General features: G+C 41.1%; 2 protein-coding genes across 2 annotated transcripts; both read right to left on the bottom strand.

Annotated features, from left to right (window-relative positions):
• Positions 1–1,013: 1,013 nt before the first annotated feature.
• Positions 1,014–5,382, bottom strand: cpb1 (carboxypeptidase B1 (tissue)). The gene is made up of 11 exons (XM_085468291.1): positions 5,270–5,382; positions 4,950–5,025; positions 4,747–4,871; positions 4,535–4,634; positions 4,338–4,439; positions 3,586–3,690; positions 3,385–3,495; positions 3,178–3,268; positions 2,609–2,811; positions 1,689–1,773; positions 1,014–1,383 (listed from the first exon to the last, which is right to left on the bottom strand). Exons 1-11 carry the CDS (start codon positions 5,332–5,334, stop codon positions 1,196–1,198), a joined length of 1,251 nt encoding a protein of 416 aa, XP_085324417.1. The 5' UTR covers positions 5,335–5,382; the 3' UTR covers positions 1,014–1,195.
• Positions 5,383–6,563: 1,181 nt separating this feature from the next.
• agtr1b (angiotensin II receptor, type 1b) lies at positions 6,564–12,111 on the bottom strand. Its single transcript, XM_085469217.1, has 2 exons — positions 11,799–12,111; positions 6,564–7,746 (listed from the first exon to the last, which is right to left on the bottom strand). The coding sequence occupies exon 2, from the start codon at positions 7,653–7,655 to the stop codon at positions 6,564–6,566; it is 1,092 nt and encodes a 363-aa protein (XP_085325343.1). The 5' UTR covers positions 7,656–7,746; positions 11,799–12,111.
• Between the last annotated feature and the right edge of the window lie 4,697 nt (positions 12,112–16,808).

Genomic DNA, 16,808 nt, shown 5'->3' with positions numbered 1-16,808 from the left:
CCTGTTTATCATCTTTTGTCTGTTAATTTTCAGTAATTTAAAGTAAAAATCATTTGTGTTATCATTGAAATAAACGTGTAACTATCCAGCACAGAGGCATAATCTCCCCAGTGTGTCCTTGGTCTGGCCTTGAGCCTTCATACGATGTTGAAATTTCTTCTTTTAAATCACTGAAAGAGTGCCTTTTTAATTTAGGCCCATACCAAACTGCATGGACACTTGCATTTTTAAAAAGCACTAATCAAAGGAGAAATAGAAATCACTGAAATGACAATATTACGAACAAGCTGACTGACAAAGTCATAAAAAATTGGAACAATGAAAAAATATATAGTACATCCCACTTATTATATATATCAGTGGGATGAGGGTCAATACACTGCTTTTATTTGAATATAAAACTAGTCATATTTTTTCCCCTGCATTGTGATGCGTGAAAACCAGTCAGTGAAATTTACTTTTCCAATTTTACCCCAGAAATGTGAATGTGAAGTAAAATTTCCCGCTGGTCTTTGGCTCCCTTATTTTCTCCACCGAGGCAGATGCTTGGCAGAATGGAGATGCTGCCAAGAAGTGCTCTTTGCTTGTCACATACTGTGCCCTTGTTTAGAAAATCCCTAACAACAGATACCCACGCCCACCTAAGCGCTGCTACTGGAGCAGTGCCATCTGAACAAGAGGGATCACTGTGATCCAAAGGGGTGCAATAAATTTGTGGCTCTTTCTTTTGTTTTCTTAAATGTCTCCTTTATAGACACTTTATAGAAACTATAAGAACATTTGGTGTTTGGCACAGTTACATTATGGTTTCATTATGGTTACATTACACAATATTTTTTCTTAAAGGTTGTGGTATATGTTTCTAAAATGTTTCCCTCTTAATTTGCATTCATTGCAGCAGATGATGAGCCCTAAAGTGAAAGTGTTATTATTGCTGTTGTTCGTACGCAGTAAAGCCTCTGTGTACCAGACACAATATTATCGTATACACATAAAAAAATTGATTCAGCGTGTGGGGATGGATCATTGATTTTATTGTTTGCACTCATCTTGACATTCTGTCAAGCACAGTGAGGAAACATGGCGGGTGGTGCCCTGTATCCATGGATACGGGCAGGAGATGGCTGAGAGGTTGGAGGGGCTGGGGGCTGGTACAGAGGAGCCGAGTTGGCAGGGGTCCTGGCAGTTCCGCATTTTAATAGAGGTTCTTCTGCACGTGGGCCGCAATGTACTTGACGGCCAGCATGGTCTCCTCGCATGTGGGCTTGATCTGAGACTCGGGCAGCAGGAAGCCATATTGACCCTCGTCACGCAACTCGAAGGTGTAGGAATATTTCACTCCCAGGTCGTAGGCCCAGTCATCAGAGCCTCCAGCAGCGGGGTCTAAGGGCAGATGAGGAGAGAGTGAGGGAAATCACTGAGATGGTGACATTCTGACAACCTGGGACAGTCTACATGTGTTTTCATACACATTTTACTTGAGGGGGGGCAAAAAAAAGAATCCCTTGCTTGAAATAGCTGTGGCTCATGATTGCCTTTTGTGGTTTCAAGAGGCCACATTTCTCAATGGAGATGGGTGCGCTGAGAACACACCATAATGCATAATGACAGAGGTGGAAATAGGTTATCAAGCTATCACTGAATATGCAATCTTCCCACAATAAAGTGTGACTATTTGCTGTACTTACAGATAGTTGGAGCACCGGGGCCGCTGGTGTAGACTGTGCCATACAGGCTACGCAGAGCAGAAGAAGCTCCCTTAGCAACTGCCATCTACAATACAAAATACAAACAAAAGTCAAATGTGTTATAGAGTGAATTAATTATAAGGTTTAAACTATATACATATATATATATATCAACACAGTATCTGAGTATATCAGACTGAGCAAAGGTGTGTCATTGCCTGGAAATGCTTGAATTTGGAGGACTTTTTAATGTAAAATTTGTCACTTTAAACCAAACAAAGCACGCACACAAATGACACCACCTTTAAAATACAGCTGTTACACGTTATAAATACATGCTTTTCACCCTGCGGGTTTCCAGTAACATTTTTAGTGATATTATAGAAAGCAGTAAAAGCATCAGCGAGTTGCAAGAGGAAATGAAACCCCCAGAGAAACGCACAAGCAGGAAATGATATTTCTGGCCAGACTGATGAGTTATGACAGATCCCTGGAGTTCTTTTGTTCTGTAAAGTGTCAGAAGACAGTCTAAATTACAAGTGAGTAATAGAGAGGCAGAGACGTGTGATCTGCCTCAGTTAGTGTGAGAGCTGGAGCAGGGGTGTGAGTGTTAACTGTGCAGCACCACGGACACCCCAGTGAGAGGTAAAAGAGCCATGAGAATGAGCCATGTAAGCAGGGAGTAAATGATTTGCTGCAGCTAAGTGTGGCCCTTAGATAAGAGTAACACGGTAATGGGGTGGGTAGAGTTATATTTATATTATATGATCTATTGTAAAACTTTTTATTTGCTCGTATTCATGTATATCACACATACAGATCATTATTTGAATGAACCGAATTCATAATTATACATAGCCTGACTCAGAGGTAGGTTTTGTACACTCACTGCAATGCTAAGGCAGATAACAGTGACTTACCAGCTCGTCATGGTCTGCAGCTAACTCATAGGTGTAGGAGTAGGGGAAGAGCAGCAGCTGAGAATAGGAGTGGATAGTGATGTAGGCCTTGATGATGGATTTATTTTTGCGGATGAAGTCAGCAAGATTCTTGGATTCAATTTCAGATTCAGGAGCGGTGCCACAGTAAGTTTCGCTGCAGGGGTTGGTGGAAGCTCCAGTGGCTGCAATCACATAGAAAACCATGTATAAAAGTTTTCTTTTTCTTTTTAAAATTGTTAAATAAAATGACATAATAAATTACAAACTAAAAATGTTACCAAGCAGCCAAACTGTAACTAAACATATTATTGACTTGCCAGATTAAAATACATGGAAAATCTATATATAAAAAAAATACCGGTACAGTTCTATGTCCTGTCCTTAAACCTGATATTTTTGCTGAAGTTTTTTGTATTTTTTAAAAAAATAAATTTAGCTTTTTATGGAATGCCTATTAACTGACATTTAAAAATAACCAATGCAATTGCAAATTACCCCAATTTTTCTTTTATCAGTCTAAGATTTAACTGTTCATATGTCATACTTACTGCACCAGCCAGCATTGAAGTTTCTGTTTGGATCAGTCCCAAGGCAGCTGGATCCAGCGTTCCTGGAGCGAGTTTTTCTCCACATCCTGTTCTAAAGTTCCCAAAATGCATACAGATGTGCATTAAATGCATTCTTCGAGATATAGCACAAGGATGTCTTCTTTTAACTAAGGCAAACAACTTAAGTTTAAATGGATTGTAACGTACGTTTGTGTGGGTGAACACGTAACCATCGATGTTGAAGACGGGCAGAACAAAGACATCCATCTGGTCGAGCAGGCTAGTCATCTGAGAATCACTACCATAGGCGGTCACAGCCTGAGGAAGATTGCAAAAAAATTTGTGCTGTAATCAGTTATATTCCTTATTTGTAGGTGCTTGCCTCGGTCATCCTGGCATCTTCCTTACCTCATTGACAAACCACTGACAGAAAGCATGAGAGATCCACTCTCTGGCGTGGAATCCACAGTCCATGAAGATGGCAGGCTTGGTGGAACCAGACTTCTTACCAATCTGTGGTTGTTAAATGTAATCACAAAACAATTGTTGCATGTAGTTATAATATAAATTAAAAAATACATTCTTTAATGTCTGTGAAGGTTCTCAGTCATCCAGGTCATCATAGTCTAAGGAGCTTGGAAAGAGGATGCCAGTGTTCACATTTTGGCAGTGAGGACAGATGGTTTGAAAGAGAAGTGAAAGAAGCCATTTACGTCCACTGTGAGCGACCATCTTTGAAAAGAGGCGGGGGTTTACGACACCAACTGTCTGCCATTTCTAATCCAGTTTTGAGATCCCTTCCCAGACGCCTTAACGCCCACTCACATCCTGGGCCATCTGACCTCAGGAAATCACATGATAGGATGGGTCCAGGTTTCACAATGAGCTCACCCGAAACCCTGGCTGATTGTGACCCACACCTGTTTTCACACCTTGGCTCATGCGATTAGGTAGAGGATCATCAGGGGGTCCTTTTGTCCCTCTTTGGGGGGATACTCCCACTAGGTTTAAATCTGGGACTCTCCACCATTTGACCTTAGAACTGAAGAAGCTTCTCGGATGAGAGGTGAAACGTCTTCAAGCAACTTAAAGAAGTCCAGATGCTTTTCTTTGCAAGCTCCTTTGACTAAATTCTTTAATATTTATTTGGGTAAGCCTACCTTGAGAACTACCATGGGACGTCCCTCATAGGTGTTTCCAATCACCTCCTTGCTGATCATATCAGAATTGGCAGTAGCCATTGAGTTCATCCATGACTCAATCTAAAATAAACAGGACAAATATGGTAAGAAATTAATGAAAACCAGAAAAGAAAATCAGAATTGAGATCGGCGCTCTTAAGGGTTTCGACTCTTACATCGCTCCAGGTGTTGTACTTGGTGTAGCTGTGGGCTCTGGGAGAACCCTTGTTTTCAATCTGGCGATCAACAGCCTCCTGAACATCATCAATAAAGACCCTGAATAGGATTTAATTAAAATGTGTCACAGCATTGCGTGAAGAATGTAAATCTGGGGCACAAAATATCCAGATAAATATCCTTTAGTTTAATTGTTTGTCTAGCGACCTACTCTAGCTGCATGCCGCTCTGCTGCAGGACGGTGAACACCATGTCCAGGTACTGGGCAGGCACACGGATGTCCACGCTCATGCCCACAGTCACCTGCTCAGCATTTTCTGGGGTCCAAAAGTCGAGCTGCAGATGGCAGCAAAGTCAAACACTTGAGCAATGAAACATATGTGTGTGCCTGTATGTGTGAAAGCAGATGGGTACCTGAACACTGTTAGCCAGTTCCCTAATGACTTTCACATGTTCATTAAGGACAGGCTTCAGACGCAGAACTTTATCACTGTTTAAAAAAGGGGGGTGAGCGAAATCAACATTATAAAATAGCATCCACAAACACTTTGCCTTCACTCCTCAGCAGTTTCTTTGGAACACAGTAATACCCTTTGCATAAGCCACAAACTTAGGGAACGCAGGCTTATATAGTACTTCTATTATTAGAACTGCGTCATTATATTTTTAGTGTCATCACATGCTGTAGTTTACAGGAATGCAGTCCTTTTTTTAAAACAAAAGTGTAAATTTACCCCTCAAAGCGAGTGACGTCAGTGAGGGCAAAAGCCACCAATCCAAAAAACAGGAGGACCTTCATGTTGGCAATGAAGCTGGCTTTCCTTGTGTACGACACTTATACCTCGCAGCTTGCCGTACATCCACCAATCGGAGTCTTTTACGCAAAGATGTGTCATACGTCCTTTGCTGTGTCGCTGGTTTTTTTTAGGTGTTACGTGGAAAAACGAGAGCCTACATGATGTACTGTCAATGATTAATAGATTCAAGACGTGTTTGAGGCATTTTTAAACCAAGGTCATTTGATTTGGATAAGTCACAGTTATCAGAAGTGTTTTTTGTAATGTGTGACTTGCTTTCACGACTAATCAGGATGATTTGTCTCTTTTTACACTCAGCTATTAAAAAATAAGATCCACCTTGGACTGTATTTTATTTCTTTTTAATTATATTTTCGTATTCACAAAATGTACACCTACACGGTATAAAAAAAACACACCTGTCAAGTTTAAATACCACAAAGACAACCACCAAAGACACTGACAATGATCTCCCAGCCTGGATTATTTACATGGCACTCCATTTTTGATAGCATGTCACTCCCAGACTTGGTAGCATTTCAGTGTTGATATGCAAACAAATATACATTTTCACAAAGAGGACATAGTCTGACTATACTATATAACATACGGAAAATAGTTACTGAAGTCAGATATGCTGCAAATATACATTTACATGACATTTTGCAATACATTTCCAATTATTTCATGTATGTTGCCACTGGCAGAGCATTCACGAGTGGCTTAGCACTTTTTTTTAGCATTGTTCCAACTAGTGAACGACCTGCTGAGAGCAAAGGATAGTTTTCACTAGACACTATAGTACTGCACTGTATCATCGAGGCACAATGCTGACATAATTTTGCAGAACATGCATATCTTTTTATAAATAATGGGATAAGTGTTCAGTAATTCTGTATAATATTTTCTTGCAGAGCCATACTATATTAATATGGCTTTTTTGTGACACTCTCATTCATTTCACAGGGTTAGATGGGAAAATTTGCCAGCATGCTACGTGACATGGAATGGTATATGAATAAATATTCTGCAACTACAGAGGAACATGTGCACAACATTACAATCATTGTGGATGTTTCAGTGCTGGGTAATACAGTTGGGCATGGAGAAAAAAAAAGAATGGAATGTCTCCATCCCCAGGTCTTTGACCTCAAACTGAAAGAGTGAGGAGAGGTCAACTGTACCCTGTTTCTCTCTCCCCCCCCCCCCCCTTCCCCCCCCCCCCCCCCCTTTACTTCACGTCAGAGGAGGCATTACTTTTGACTGCAAGGCTCAGTGCCTCTGTGGCGCGAAAAGAGAGTGCACTCATCTTGGAGCTAATGCTCGGGTGAGGCCCGGGAACTGCACCTCGGGAGCAACGCAGCAGATGGAGTAAGTTTTTGCGAAAGTTGTGCCCCACGAAGCTGTACACGATAGGGTTCACGCAGCTATTGAAGTAGGCAATGCATATGGTGAAGGGTATGGCGGTGTCAATGAGTTCCACGATGGAGCAGTTGTTCACAAGTTTCAGTTGGGTGAGCACCTCCATGAAGTGGAATACCTGGTGTGGCGCCCAGCACAAGAAAAAGGCCAAGACAGCTGCTGCGAGCATGCGCAGTACCTCGTCGTCCCGCGAACGAGAGCTCTTCTGTATGTGCGTGGCCCCCAGCAGCGCCTGCCCAATAAGGCAATAACAAGTGAGGATGATGACAAAGGGCACCAGGAAGCCCAGCAGGATCTTCATGAGGCTGATGGCGAGGCGGAGCTCTTTCAACCACATTTCATTTTCTTCAGTCGGGTGCAGAATGCCGCACACTGTAGTGTTAAAGTGTGAGATGTCGTGGAGATCCCTGATCACCGCTGTGGGCACACTGAGCACGAAGGCAAAAAGCCAGATCACCACACAGGTGAGACGCGCATACACCACGGTGCGGAAGTGCCTCGATCGCATTGGATGCACAATAGCCAGGTAACGGTCTAGGCTGAGCGCTGTGAGGAAGAAGATGCTGGTGTAGATGTTAAAAATCACCAGCCCTGCACTGGCCTTGCACAGGAATCCTCCAAAGGGCCAACTATAGCCTGTGGCGGTGTAGGTGGCCCACATTGGTAGAGTGATGAGAAACGTGAGGTCAGACACGGCAAGATTCAGGACGAAAATGTTAGCCACCGTCTTAAGCTTCATATAGCAGTAGATGACAGCCACCACCATGCTGTTTCCGACAATGCCGATGACAAAAATACAGCCATAGACGATGGGTACCAGGGTGAAAATTATTTCATGGTGTCCAGACATACCACATGCCAGTTCTAAACCGTCTGTTGTTTCTGTCGTTAGATTTTGCATTTTGAGCACCAAATCCCAAATGGAGGGTCCCTGTAGGCAGGGTTGGTCTGTGGTGACTGATACAGGCCTTGGGAGAGGGCCTCAGCGAGTCCTATAAAAGAAACACACACACAAAAAAAGAAAATGTCACAGGCAGCCCAGGAGAGGAGCCATCATTACTGCTGGCACGGCCCATAAACGCTAATCCACACGAGCACCCATGAAAATGCTCACTCTACACCAGCTCATTAAAGACCTGCACATTAAAGCCATCCTGACGCTTTATGTTATTTCTGTAAAGTAAGAAGCCATGAAAAACAGATGTTGCATGTTATTCAATATTCCAAAAATGCCCTTTAAAAACGTCATTATTCAGACAGCCTGCATTCTGCCTTCGCCTTATAATCGTCCCTCGGCTAATGAAGGGCAACAGTAAAACTGTACAGTGTTTATCAAATGCTCGGTCCATCTGGGTTGGACTGTCAGCACCCGGAAGGAGAACATTTATGCCTCGTGTTATGACCTGAGTTAATGAAGGCCGCATGGCAAAGCGCGAGCTTGGATAACAACGCCATTAAACACTAAAGCGCTGAGGGAGCAGGGGAGGAGAGGAGAGGTTCGAGGCTCCAGTCACCGTAAAAGACATGTCACGTTTTAAACCCTCGGCGCGCCGAGATACATTGTACACAGCATGAGAACTTCTAATCAGCACACACCTAAACAAACAGGACAGCAGGGATTCAGCTCTGTGGAAACTTTGCTCTGTGAGAAAATCAAACCTGCGTGCTGCGGAAAATTGGCCTCGGGGCTATTTTTTTCTTTTTTCTTTTTCTCTTTTTTTTCATGCTTGATTTGCACAAGCTTAGAGTGAAATGGGAATATAAAAAACAAATTCTCTCCTTTGCTGAGCATCTTTATGTTTAATAGAATAGCTTTGTGGGTGTCATTAGTGGAGCTGATGTAATAATATTAGCATAAGCCTCATTTATATGACAATATAGCTGAAGAGATTACCCAAACTTGCACAAAAAACAAGAAATATTTGTGGTTACAGTAAATCCAATCTGATGCCAAAGAAAACATAACTCTGTCTTTAGAGATCATAAGTAGGCAAATACAATTTGAAGATAATGAACAACTGTTTAACTGATTTATGATTTCTTTTGGGAATGAGAAGTTAACCTTTTATTATTATACAGCTGTCACGACAGAAATGGAATTCCCTGGATTACCAGTCTGAGTAAACGGAGCAGGATTTTGCCACAAGATGGCATGCTAGCATTAGGATTTTACTCTTTACGTCTCACTGCTGACTCAGCAGGGACACAGCGCATTTTGACAGAAACACTACTGATATTTCAGCCAGGGTGTTTCTATACATTTAGATTTTTTTTTTTTAAAAAAGTAGCCATGTGCTCCTGTCACAATCTCATTGGAGTTTAAGCTACTCGAATCAACCTATTGCAGACACTTTACCTTCACATCTACTGAGCTCAGAGTCTGAGCTCCAGCAGCACAACTGTTTTATCTGAGAATAATAAAAAGATCCTAATTTTTCAGCAGATTTCAGTAGGTGAATTCTTTGAAAAAAACGAAATAAGAAAAAAAAAACCCTGCGTGCACTAAAGCAACGACCCTATCTGCTGCAGATGTGGGATTTATCGAGTGTGGAAGATGTGTGGATGCCAAGGGCAGCAGAATAATGGAATATCTCTGCGAGTTTCCTGCACAGGCCCCAGTGTAACAGGTAGGATAAAGCACCGACACAGATGTCGAAGCTCGGATTCAAAGTGCGGGTGTTTTGCTTCTTAATGTTTATAACGGTGGGTGACTGTAATATCAAACCATGCAAACAAGAGCATTAAAATGAATATCGGTTTCACAGTTTGGGGATTTTTAAACGATTAAAGGAAATCTCTTGATGCTCAGAAGATTTTTGATTGCCAGAAATGGAAATAGGAGAGAAAATGGACACTCTTTTACTATTATTAGTGCAGTGCAACGCCAGTGTTTTTCCATGAGGGAGATGAAGATAGTAAGGGAACGTGTGTTGAGTTAATACAAACAAGGCTCCATGTGCTGAATATCTATAATAAAGATAAGGTGGCACAGAAAGAAGGTGACTTAGAAGAAGGCTATTTAGGGTGGCTTTGTCCAGTGAGCTATAGCTTGAGTGAGATGGCACATTACTGAATGGCAGCTATAAACCCTGGGTGACCACAGACAGGAAGGCAAACAGCACCTTCACAAAGTCCGTGTGCAAGCTGCATCCTCTGAGACAAGACAAAAAGGCTGCAAAGGCCCAGAGTTGTTTGCAAACAAAGCTGCTTACACTGAATGATAAAATCAGGGTTAGGAGGAAGTTTGGGGACATTTCTGCCCTCCAGATCTCTGTGGCTGAATCCTGAGTGACATTATAGTAGCAACATTTGAGTCCTATTTTGGGGCATTTAAAAGTGGAATCGTTCTGGGAACATGGGATTTATTTACAAAAACTAAAACAAGGACAAATTAAATCACTTTTAGTTTAGAATAATAGGATTGTCTAAGTTGGGACAGCGAGAAAGTTCCCATCAACTGAGCTATCTGAGGCTACCCTTAGCTTGAGAACCCAGCTGCTCGGACATGAGCAGCACCATCTGGCTGTTCAAAGAGAAAACCACTAAAATCAGTGGCTGATCGAGTTAATGATTTATATCAGCCTATTACAAAGTGAGGTTCATCTTACTGGAAACAGGCCACTTCACCCCACCTTCCTGTTTCAGCCCTGTTTGGTCAACAGGATGCTCTGCAACAATGGGTGCCTCTGACTTTTGTGCATCCTGCATCTCTAAAGGTGTTAAAGAAATACAAATTCAGCATGAGTTAATTAACCAACAACAAGACCTGAACCTTAAATTTCCTCCTTTCCCTGAAGGTGAACAACAATGGTGTCTAATTGCATAGTGCATCTCAGCCGTAGCCTCCTACAACTCACTTCCTCCTCCGTCTCAGCTTGCATGGTGTTGCTTTAAATCATGAGCTTCTTGAAGTGAGGCAACCTCCCTAAACTGCTGAAGAATCTGCCACTGCATTAAAAAAGTGATACAGTAAAGCTCTCATTTTAACATGAATCCAGAAATAGAAAAACATCAAAGGGTTTAAATTAATAATACATGTGTGTATGACATTGTGACAGTGTCCATGAACTAATCAAAGACTTGACTTATGGCTTGCAGCTGGGCAGCTAATGGAAATATTGGCTCCAGAAGTTATGTCTGCATCTTTCTGTTTATAGAACTGTGCTTTCATGTGACGTACACAATCAAACAACACAAACCTGTGCCTGAGAGGCTTCCAATCATTTCTTGTACTACGACTTTGAATTACAATAACCTAGGAGACTGTAAATCCTGCTATCTTTTATTTTTTTCCAATTGTTTTGGTAATTCTGTTAAAAAAAGAAAACCTCGTATAACCTGAGAACAACAAGTCTCTTGAATATGGAAACACGAGAGGGGGGAATGAAACTCCTAAAAACTTTGACAGCAACTTTTACTCTGAAAAGTCTGCAGCACTTTATTTTGTCCCTTAACTTCTTCTTTCCTCATTATTACTTCAATAGTATGAATTTTGTCGCCTTCACTCACACAACTATAAATTAAATTCCATCAGTTCTTTTTACCCACTGGTTTGCTTTTCCTTCACCTTTTCACGTGTTTTTTTTGTGATTAAATTCTTCATAAGCGAGGATTTTCAAAGAGATACTGTTTATCAGGAAGTGGATCCAATTTTCTATGGAGATATAAGACCTGGGTTTGTATAGATGGCATGACTAGGTTCTGAATTCTTCTCATTCCTACCGCAGATTTACTGTAGTTGGTTTAAGGGTTTTAAACACAGAAGAATTTCATAGACAGAGTAAACAAACAGAAGGAATAAAACTGCGCTGATTTACTTCGTGAATAAAGCCAGTATGTTGTTGTGTTGTTTTATTTTCATTTGCAGGTTCTGAAAGTAATATTAGTCATTTTAGTAAATGAAAAAAAGTTTTTCAAACTGCACCAAGAATCAGCAGAAAACAGTTTCTCTAACTTATCCCTAAAATGCTAACGTTCATCAATGAAAGCAAAGATGAAAGTTGGTGAGAATCCTTCCTGAAAGCGAGGCAGTGTCAGTGCTTACCTGCAGTGCTGAACCAGGAGGCTGTTGATGCTTTCAGAGCAGGACGGGCTGAGAGATAGAGAGACCACCGCAGCGTGTCACTGACTGCTTCTGATTTAACTTAACCGCTGGAGCAGGACGAGGAGGAACACCGTCTGACACACAACCCCCTCCTCACCCCACCACTACTCTCTCTCTCTCTCTCTCTGACACACACACAAACACACAAACACACACTCTACAGTGATGAATGAGTTACACTGGAGCCAGTCAGCTACATATTGTCTTGACCCATCTTTCACTCTGGCCAACAGACTCTGCAGATACACAAACAACCACACATGAGCTCTTACACAATAGCACCTCTCCTCTCCTCCTCTCTCTCCTCCTCCTCTCTACTTTCCCCCTTGCACCTCAAGCACTATCTCCCCTCCTCTCCCTTAACGTCTGCTTTTAATCATCAACTTTTTTCTGTCTTATGAAATTGACTACTTCTGACAGCTTGAGATGATTAACATTCCAAATCTAGCCCTGTTGCATAATCCTTTAAGGGTGTTCAATTTGGCTCTGCATTTTAATTGACTATGCAAAATCATGCTCATAATCACAGACAGCACTTTGTTTAAGTCTTACTTCAATATTTTGGCCACCTCTCTCCTTCCACTTATGTCAGCTCCTCTGCACAGCATGAAAGGAACGGCCAGGGTCTGATTATGACTGAGCCTGTCAACACACTTTATTAATAGCTGCCACAAGAATCCCCTTGAATCACTATGCAACACGGGCTCAAAAAAGTGTGTGTATGTCGGGGGAGATCAGTTGGGTGGAGCCTGAGAGTTGGGACACTGTTATTTTTTCCCCACTTCTTGCTAGGGTTCCTCAAAGCGTTTCCTGCATTTCAGTATGCGATTCATCTGTCACTCATTTGCCACGCTTTTTTTTAAAACATATGGACCTTTTCTCGGCATTGTGTAAATCTATGTGCATGCATACCTCAGAGCTTACAACTCCCCCTTGGCCAAACTGTCTCTATTGAAGCTGTAAGTTTGATGAAAGTGACTTATTAAACCACTAAAACAGTTCATGTGTGATCAAAAAGAAAAGAAGGAAAAACCCAACTCAGGCACGAAAAGGAAAGAACTCGTCTGCGCGCTTGTGTAATCCAGCTGCATTAAGAAGGAATTTCTATTTTTAGGGATTGCACAGAACCGTCAGACACAGCTTGGTTGTTATTCGTCTCCCCCTATTCTTTCTCAAGGTCTGACAGGTGTTGAGAAGCAGGTCACATCCTCGCCTCTCTGCTGCAACCTATTGCAAATGTCGCTGACATGGATAAGATGAGGTGGCGTGGCAGCCATCCTGCAAATCCCCTCAGTTTCAGTGGCGGCTGTTGAAGAAAGCCGTCGCCTGGGCTAAAGACAAACAAGGAAAGAAAGGAAAAGCAAACACTTTGGGCTAAGTGGAAGTCCTGTTTGGTGACTTTTGCTCACTCAGGTGTGACCTGGTCATTTGAGAATGATCACATTTGCTGAGGTTTTTATGGCAGGCGGTTCTTCAAAGGTCACCGGGGGTCAAAAGGCAGCAGGTACAAAGGTCTGGAAAACATTTTGAAAATACGTGACGTGCAGCAAATAGCTCTTCGCTTTTTATACCTGTCATTTTTCAGGAAGGGCAGGTTGTGGAGGAGAGTAACTCACTTTGCTCAGCAACAGAGCCATTTACACCTCCAGGGGATTATGATCAAGCTCCATTATGTCTTCAATTACTGCAAATGATAAGAACCATCCATTAGGCGAATGTTATCTTATTACGTATCCTGTCACAGCACTGAGCATCTGTATGGTATCCCTTCGTCCTTACGGTCCTCGCTGCCACAAGAATTATCTTGTCTATATCTGACCCTTGAGCCCTCTCAGGAAGTGAGCAGAGAGTGCAGAATCACTACATGTATTTTCCACAAAGCAAATAATTCTCAGTGGGGACAGGATGTTGTTGCAACACCCCATACTACAACAATGATTTACACTCCTTGGGTACAAGCAGAACCAGATGTTGGTGATCTTAAAACAGAGATCAGAATCAGAATCAGAATCAGAATACTTTATTGATCCCTGGGGGAAATTATTTTTTGTTACAGTGCTCCATTTTAAACCAACATTAAGACAAGACAGACAATACGCTAACTAAGAATAGTACAATATATACATATATATACATACATACATACATAAGTCACTTATAAATAAATATTTGGAAAAGATATGCAAAAGATTAGAAGGGAAATGACATAGTTAATGTTCCTAAAGCTTTTTTTGTTTTCTTTTTATAGAAAGAATAGAGTTTATTTAATTGAAGTTGGTGCATTAAAAAGGTAAAATTACATATTCTGACAGTGTCCTCTTTAATGCACTCAATAAATGCATCAATGTTTAATCCAAGTTATAGTTGTGCAACTTTTATGAACCCATGCAACTATCATAAAATCCAAGTAAATCCATTTTTTCTTTTTTTTTTTTTTACAGAATAATTCATCAGTTGTGGCTGGATGAGGCCAGAAAGAGGCCAAGGCTTCATCTCAACTGCTCATACCCTGGAGGTGTGATCTTGGGCGATGTTCCTGCTAATCACATCACTCTAACAAGATTAGCCGTGTTAGCACTTAAGCTGTAGTAGAATAAATTGATGTCTGAGGTAATTACTGGTAGCAGACCACTGCGGGGAAATAGACTTTTTACACCACAGCAACACAGGCGGTAAAATGCCAAACCAGCACACAGCCACCTGCTGAAGAAAGACAATACTGTGTGAGTTCTGAAGTTGAGCTCGAGCTGTAAAATGAACACGGGTGACAAACTGGAGAGAAAAAAAATTAACAGCATAAAGTATTTAGTATTTATTTATTTATTTATTGTCATTGTCAAGAACAATGAAATTGCGTTTGGGGCTTCCATACAACCCCCCAAAAAAGAAGAAAATAATAAATACCCCTTAAAACCCAAGTGTACATATTTAACCCAGTGTGACTCCAATGCAATAAGACAATCCTTAGCAATAATGTTCGTAGAAATTCAGACAAAGACCTGAGAAACATGACAAAATACAACAATGCAACCCATTCAATATTATTGTACTGTGAGATATGATATCAGATATGATAGTTATCTATTTAAGAAAGGGGGGGGGGGGGGGGGGGGCAGGAGGGGGAAGAGAATAGAGATATGATGCACCAATGCAGTCTTAGCAAGAAAATGAACCACCACATACCGGCAGAACAGCTTAAATGCATCTTGGGATTGATTCTAAATGTTCTCTGGAAATGTACTGGAGGGATGGAAAAACATTATTTTAAAATCTGTTCCCTCATTTGGTGTTTTAAAGATGTTAATGGAGATCCACGTCCAACACATTGGGCCAAGTGTTAACATGGGCTGAAAACCTGAAAGCCACATGATTATTAAACCATTCAGTAATTCCAAGTTACTCTGGGGAACCTGGAAAAGGCTTCTCCCACAAGGATAGAAAATGTGTGAGCACAGGATAAAAATTATTACTCAGAACAAAGTTTTTATTGACTTCAACTGCTGAGTTGCAGCAGTTCCTGGATTCAAAATCACTTCTACTTGAGGTGCCATGAGCAAACCAGATCTGTTCTTGCTGTGTTTCACCAATAGAAAGCTTCCCACAAGGGTGAGGGTTCGAATATTCCACCAATAAAACCTAAAAAAAAAGGATATAAACACCAAGCCCAAAAGGATTCACCAAATTTAGTCCAAATCAGGCAAGACACACACAGCAGCATCAATTACAGACAACATGAAGGTCTATAAAAAAGAAAAGTTGCCAGTTAGAACAGAGTATTTAGTGGCCTGTAGATTATCCAGAAAACTTTCCTTTGTAAAAGGTTCCTCTGTCACCTGTTTGTGTTAAAATATGAATGTGGCCAATTCCAAAGGCTTGTAGTGTAGATGGGTTGCCATTATGGAAGTCCAGGAAGCATCTTAAGTTTGGATTAATTTGCACTGGTCCCTCACTAATGGAACTAAACCGCCACCGCTATAACCTGACTCAAGAGTTCAAGATTTCCTTTTAATTTGCCTATTTGTAGCTTCTAGATGTGTATAAATATTTAAAATTTCCGAAACAAAGTGTGCTGTGTCAGCTTTTGACAGGTTCGTGCTGCGTGTTTCTATCAAAGCCAATCTCTGAGAGAACCTATTGCATGTTTAACTTATTTATTTATTTATTTTTAGAAAGAGGGGCAATACATATTAATGAACATTTTAACAAATGTAAATATGCCAGATTATAACCTTGGGCTAGTTTCCATCTGCAGACTCTCTGCCGACACGGAGCCAGGTTAATGTGATCAAAAGAAATATATGCAGAACAAGAACTACATGTTTCTTTTCACACATGTTCCTCATAAGTTTGTATCCAAACTTTACCCCAAAATATCTTTTTTTAAATAACACAAAAAAAATATTCTCTATTAAAACAATATGTGCAGAGTGAAGCAGTTCTCTTTATGTTTGGGATTTGATGGACATGTTGTCTTAATAAGCCCAACCACATTTTCCCCCTTTGTTTTAAACAGTTCCATACTGTACCATTGCTTTAGATATTGTTGTGAAACTCACTTCCCCACCATTCCCTTAAGACTCGTAATCAAAAAATGCCCAGAGACATGTTTCTCAGCGTTTCTCTGGACATTTAGACCCCTCACAGTATGAGAATCACAGGTGGAACTAATATCACTAATGGCAGCTTTCCCCCCTCCCCCAGCAAACACTTCAATGCTAAGCAGCAAATAATGTTAGACACCCCTCTGACACGTGAGAAGTTGTACTTTACTTTTTAAGGCAACTTTGGTTTATCCACTGGGAATTATTATTATCATGTAATAGAAAAACAGCTGTTCTCTGACTCAAATGTAAAGACATGTAAAACAGCAACAAATTCTAGCTGGGCAATAATTATAAGTTGATATCAGGTTACAAAATAATGTAGAGAACCGCTGCACTAAAAACCACT

This window comes from Copadichromis virginalis, linkage group LG9, assembly GCF_057382275.1.
Source record: "Copadichromis virginalis isolate Kocher_CV1m ecotype Utaka linkage group LG9, C_Virginalis_male_GT1.1, whole genome shotgun sequence".
NCBI lineage: Eukaryota > Metazoa > Chordata > Actinopteri > Cichliformes > Cichlidae > Copadichromis > Copadichromis virginalis.
The sequence above is the reverse complement of the archived record's forward strand: the minus strand, read 5'-3'. Positions and strand labels throughout refer to the sequence as shown.

Bases quoted from the DNA above. Each gene is read 5' to 3' on its own strand.
- agtr1b (XM_085469217.1), bottom strand. From the start codon at position 7,655: ATGCAAAATCTAACGACAGAAACAACAGACGGTTTAGAACTGGCATGT.
- cpb1 (XM_085468291.1), bottom strand. From the start codon at position 5,334: ATGAAGGTCCTCCTGTTTTTTGGATTGGTGGCTTTTGCCCTCACTGAC. The intron at 4,635-4,746 runs GTAGGTCGCTAG...AATCCTATTCAG, and splicing joins CAGAGCGGCATGCAGCTAGA to GGTCTTTATTGATGATGTTC. The intron at 1,384-1,688 runs GTAAGTACAGCA...ATCTGCCCTTAG, and splicing joins CCCCGGTGCTCCAACTATCT to ACCCCGCTGCTGGAGGCTCT.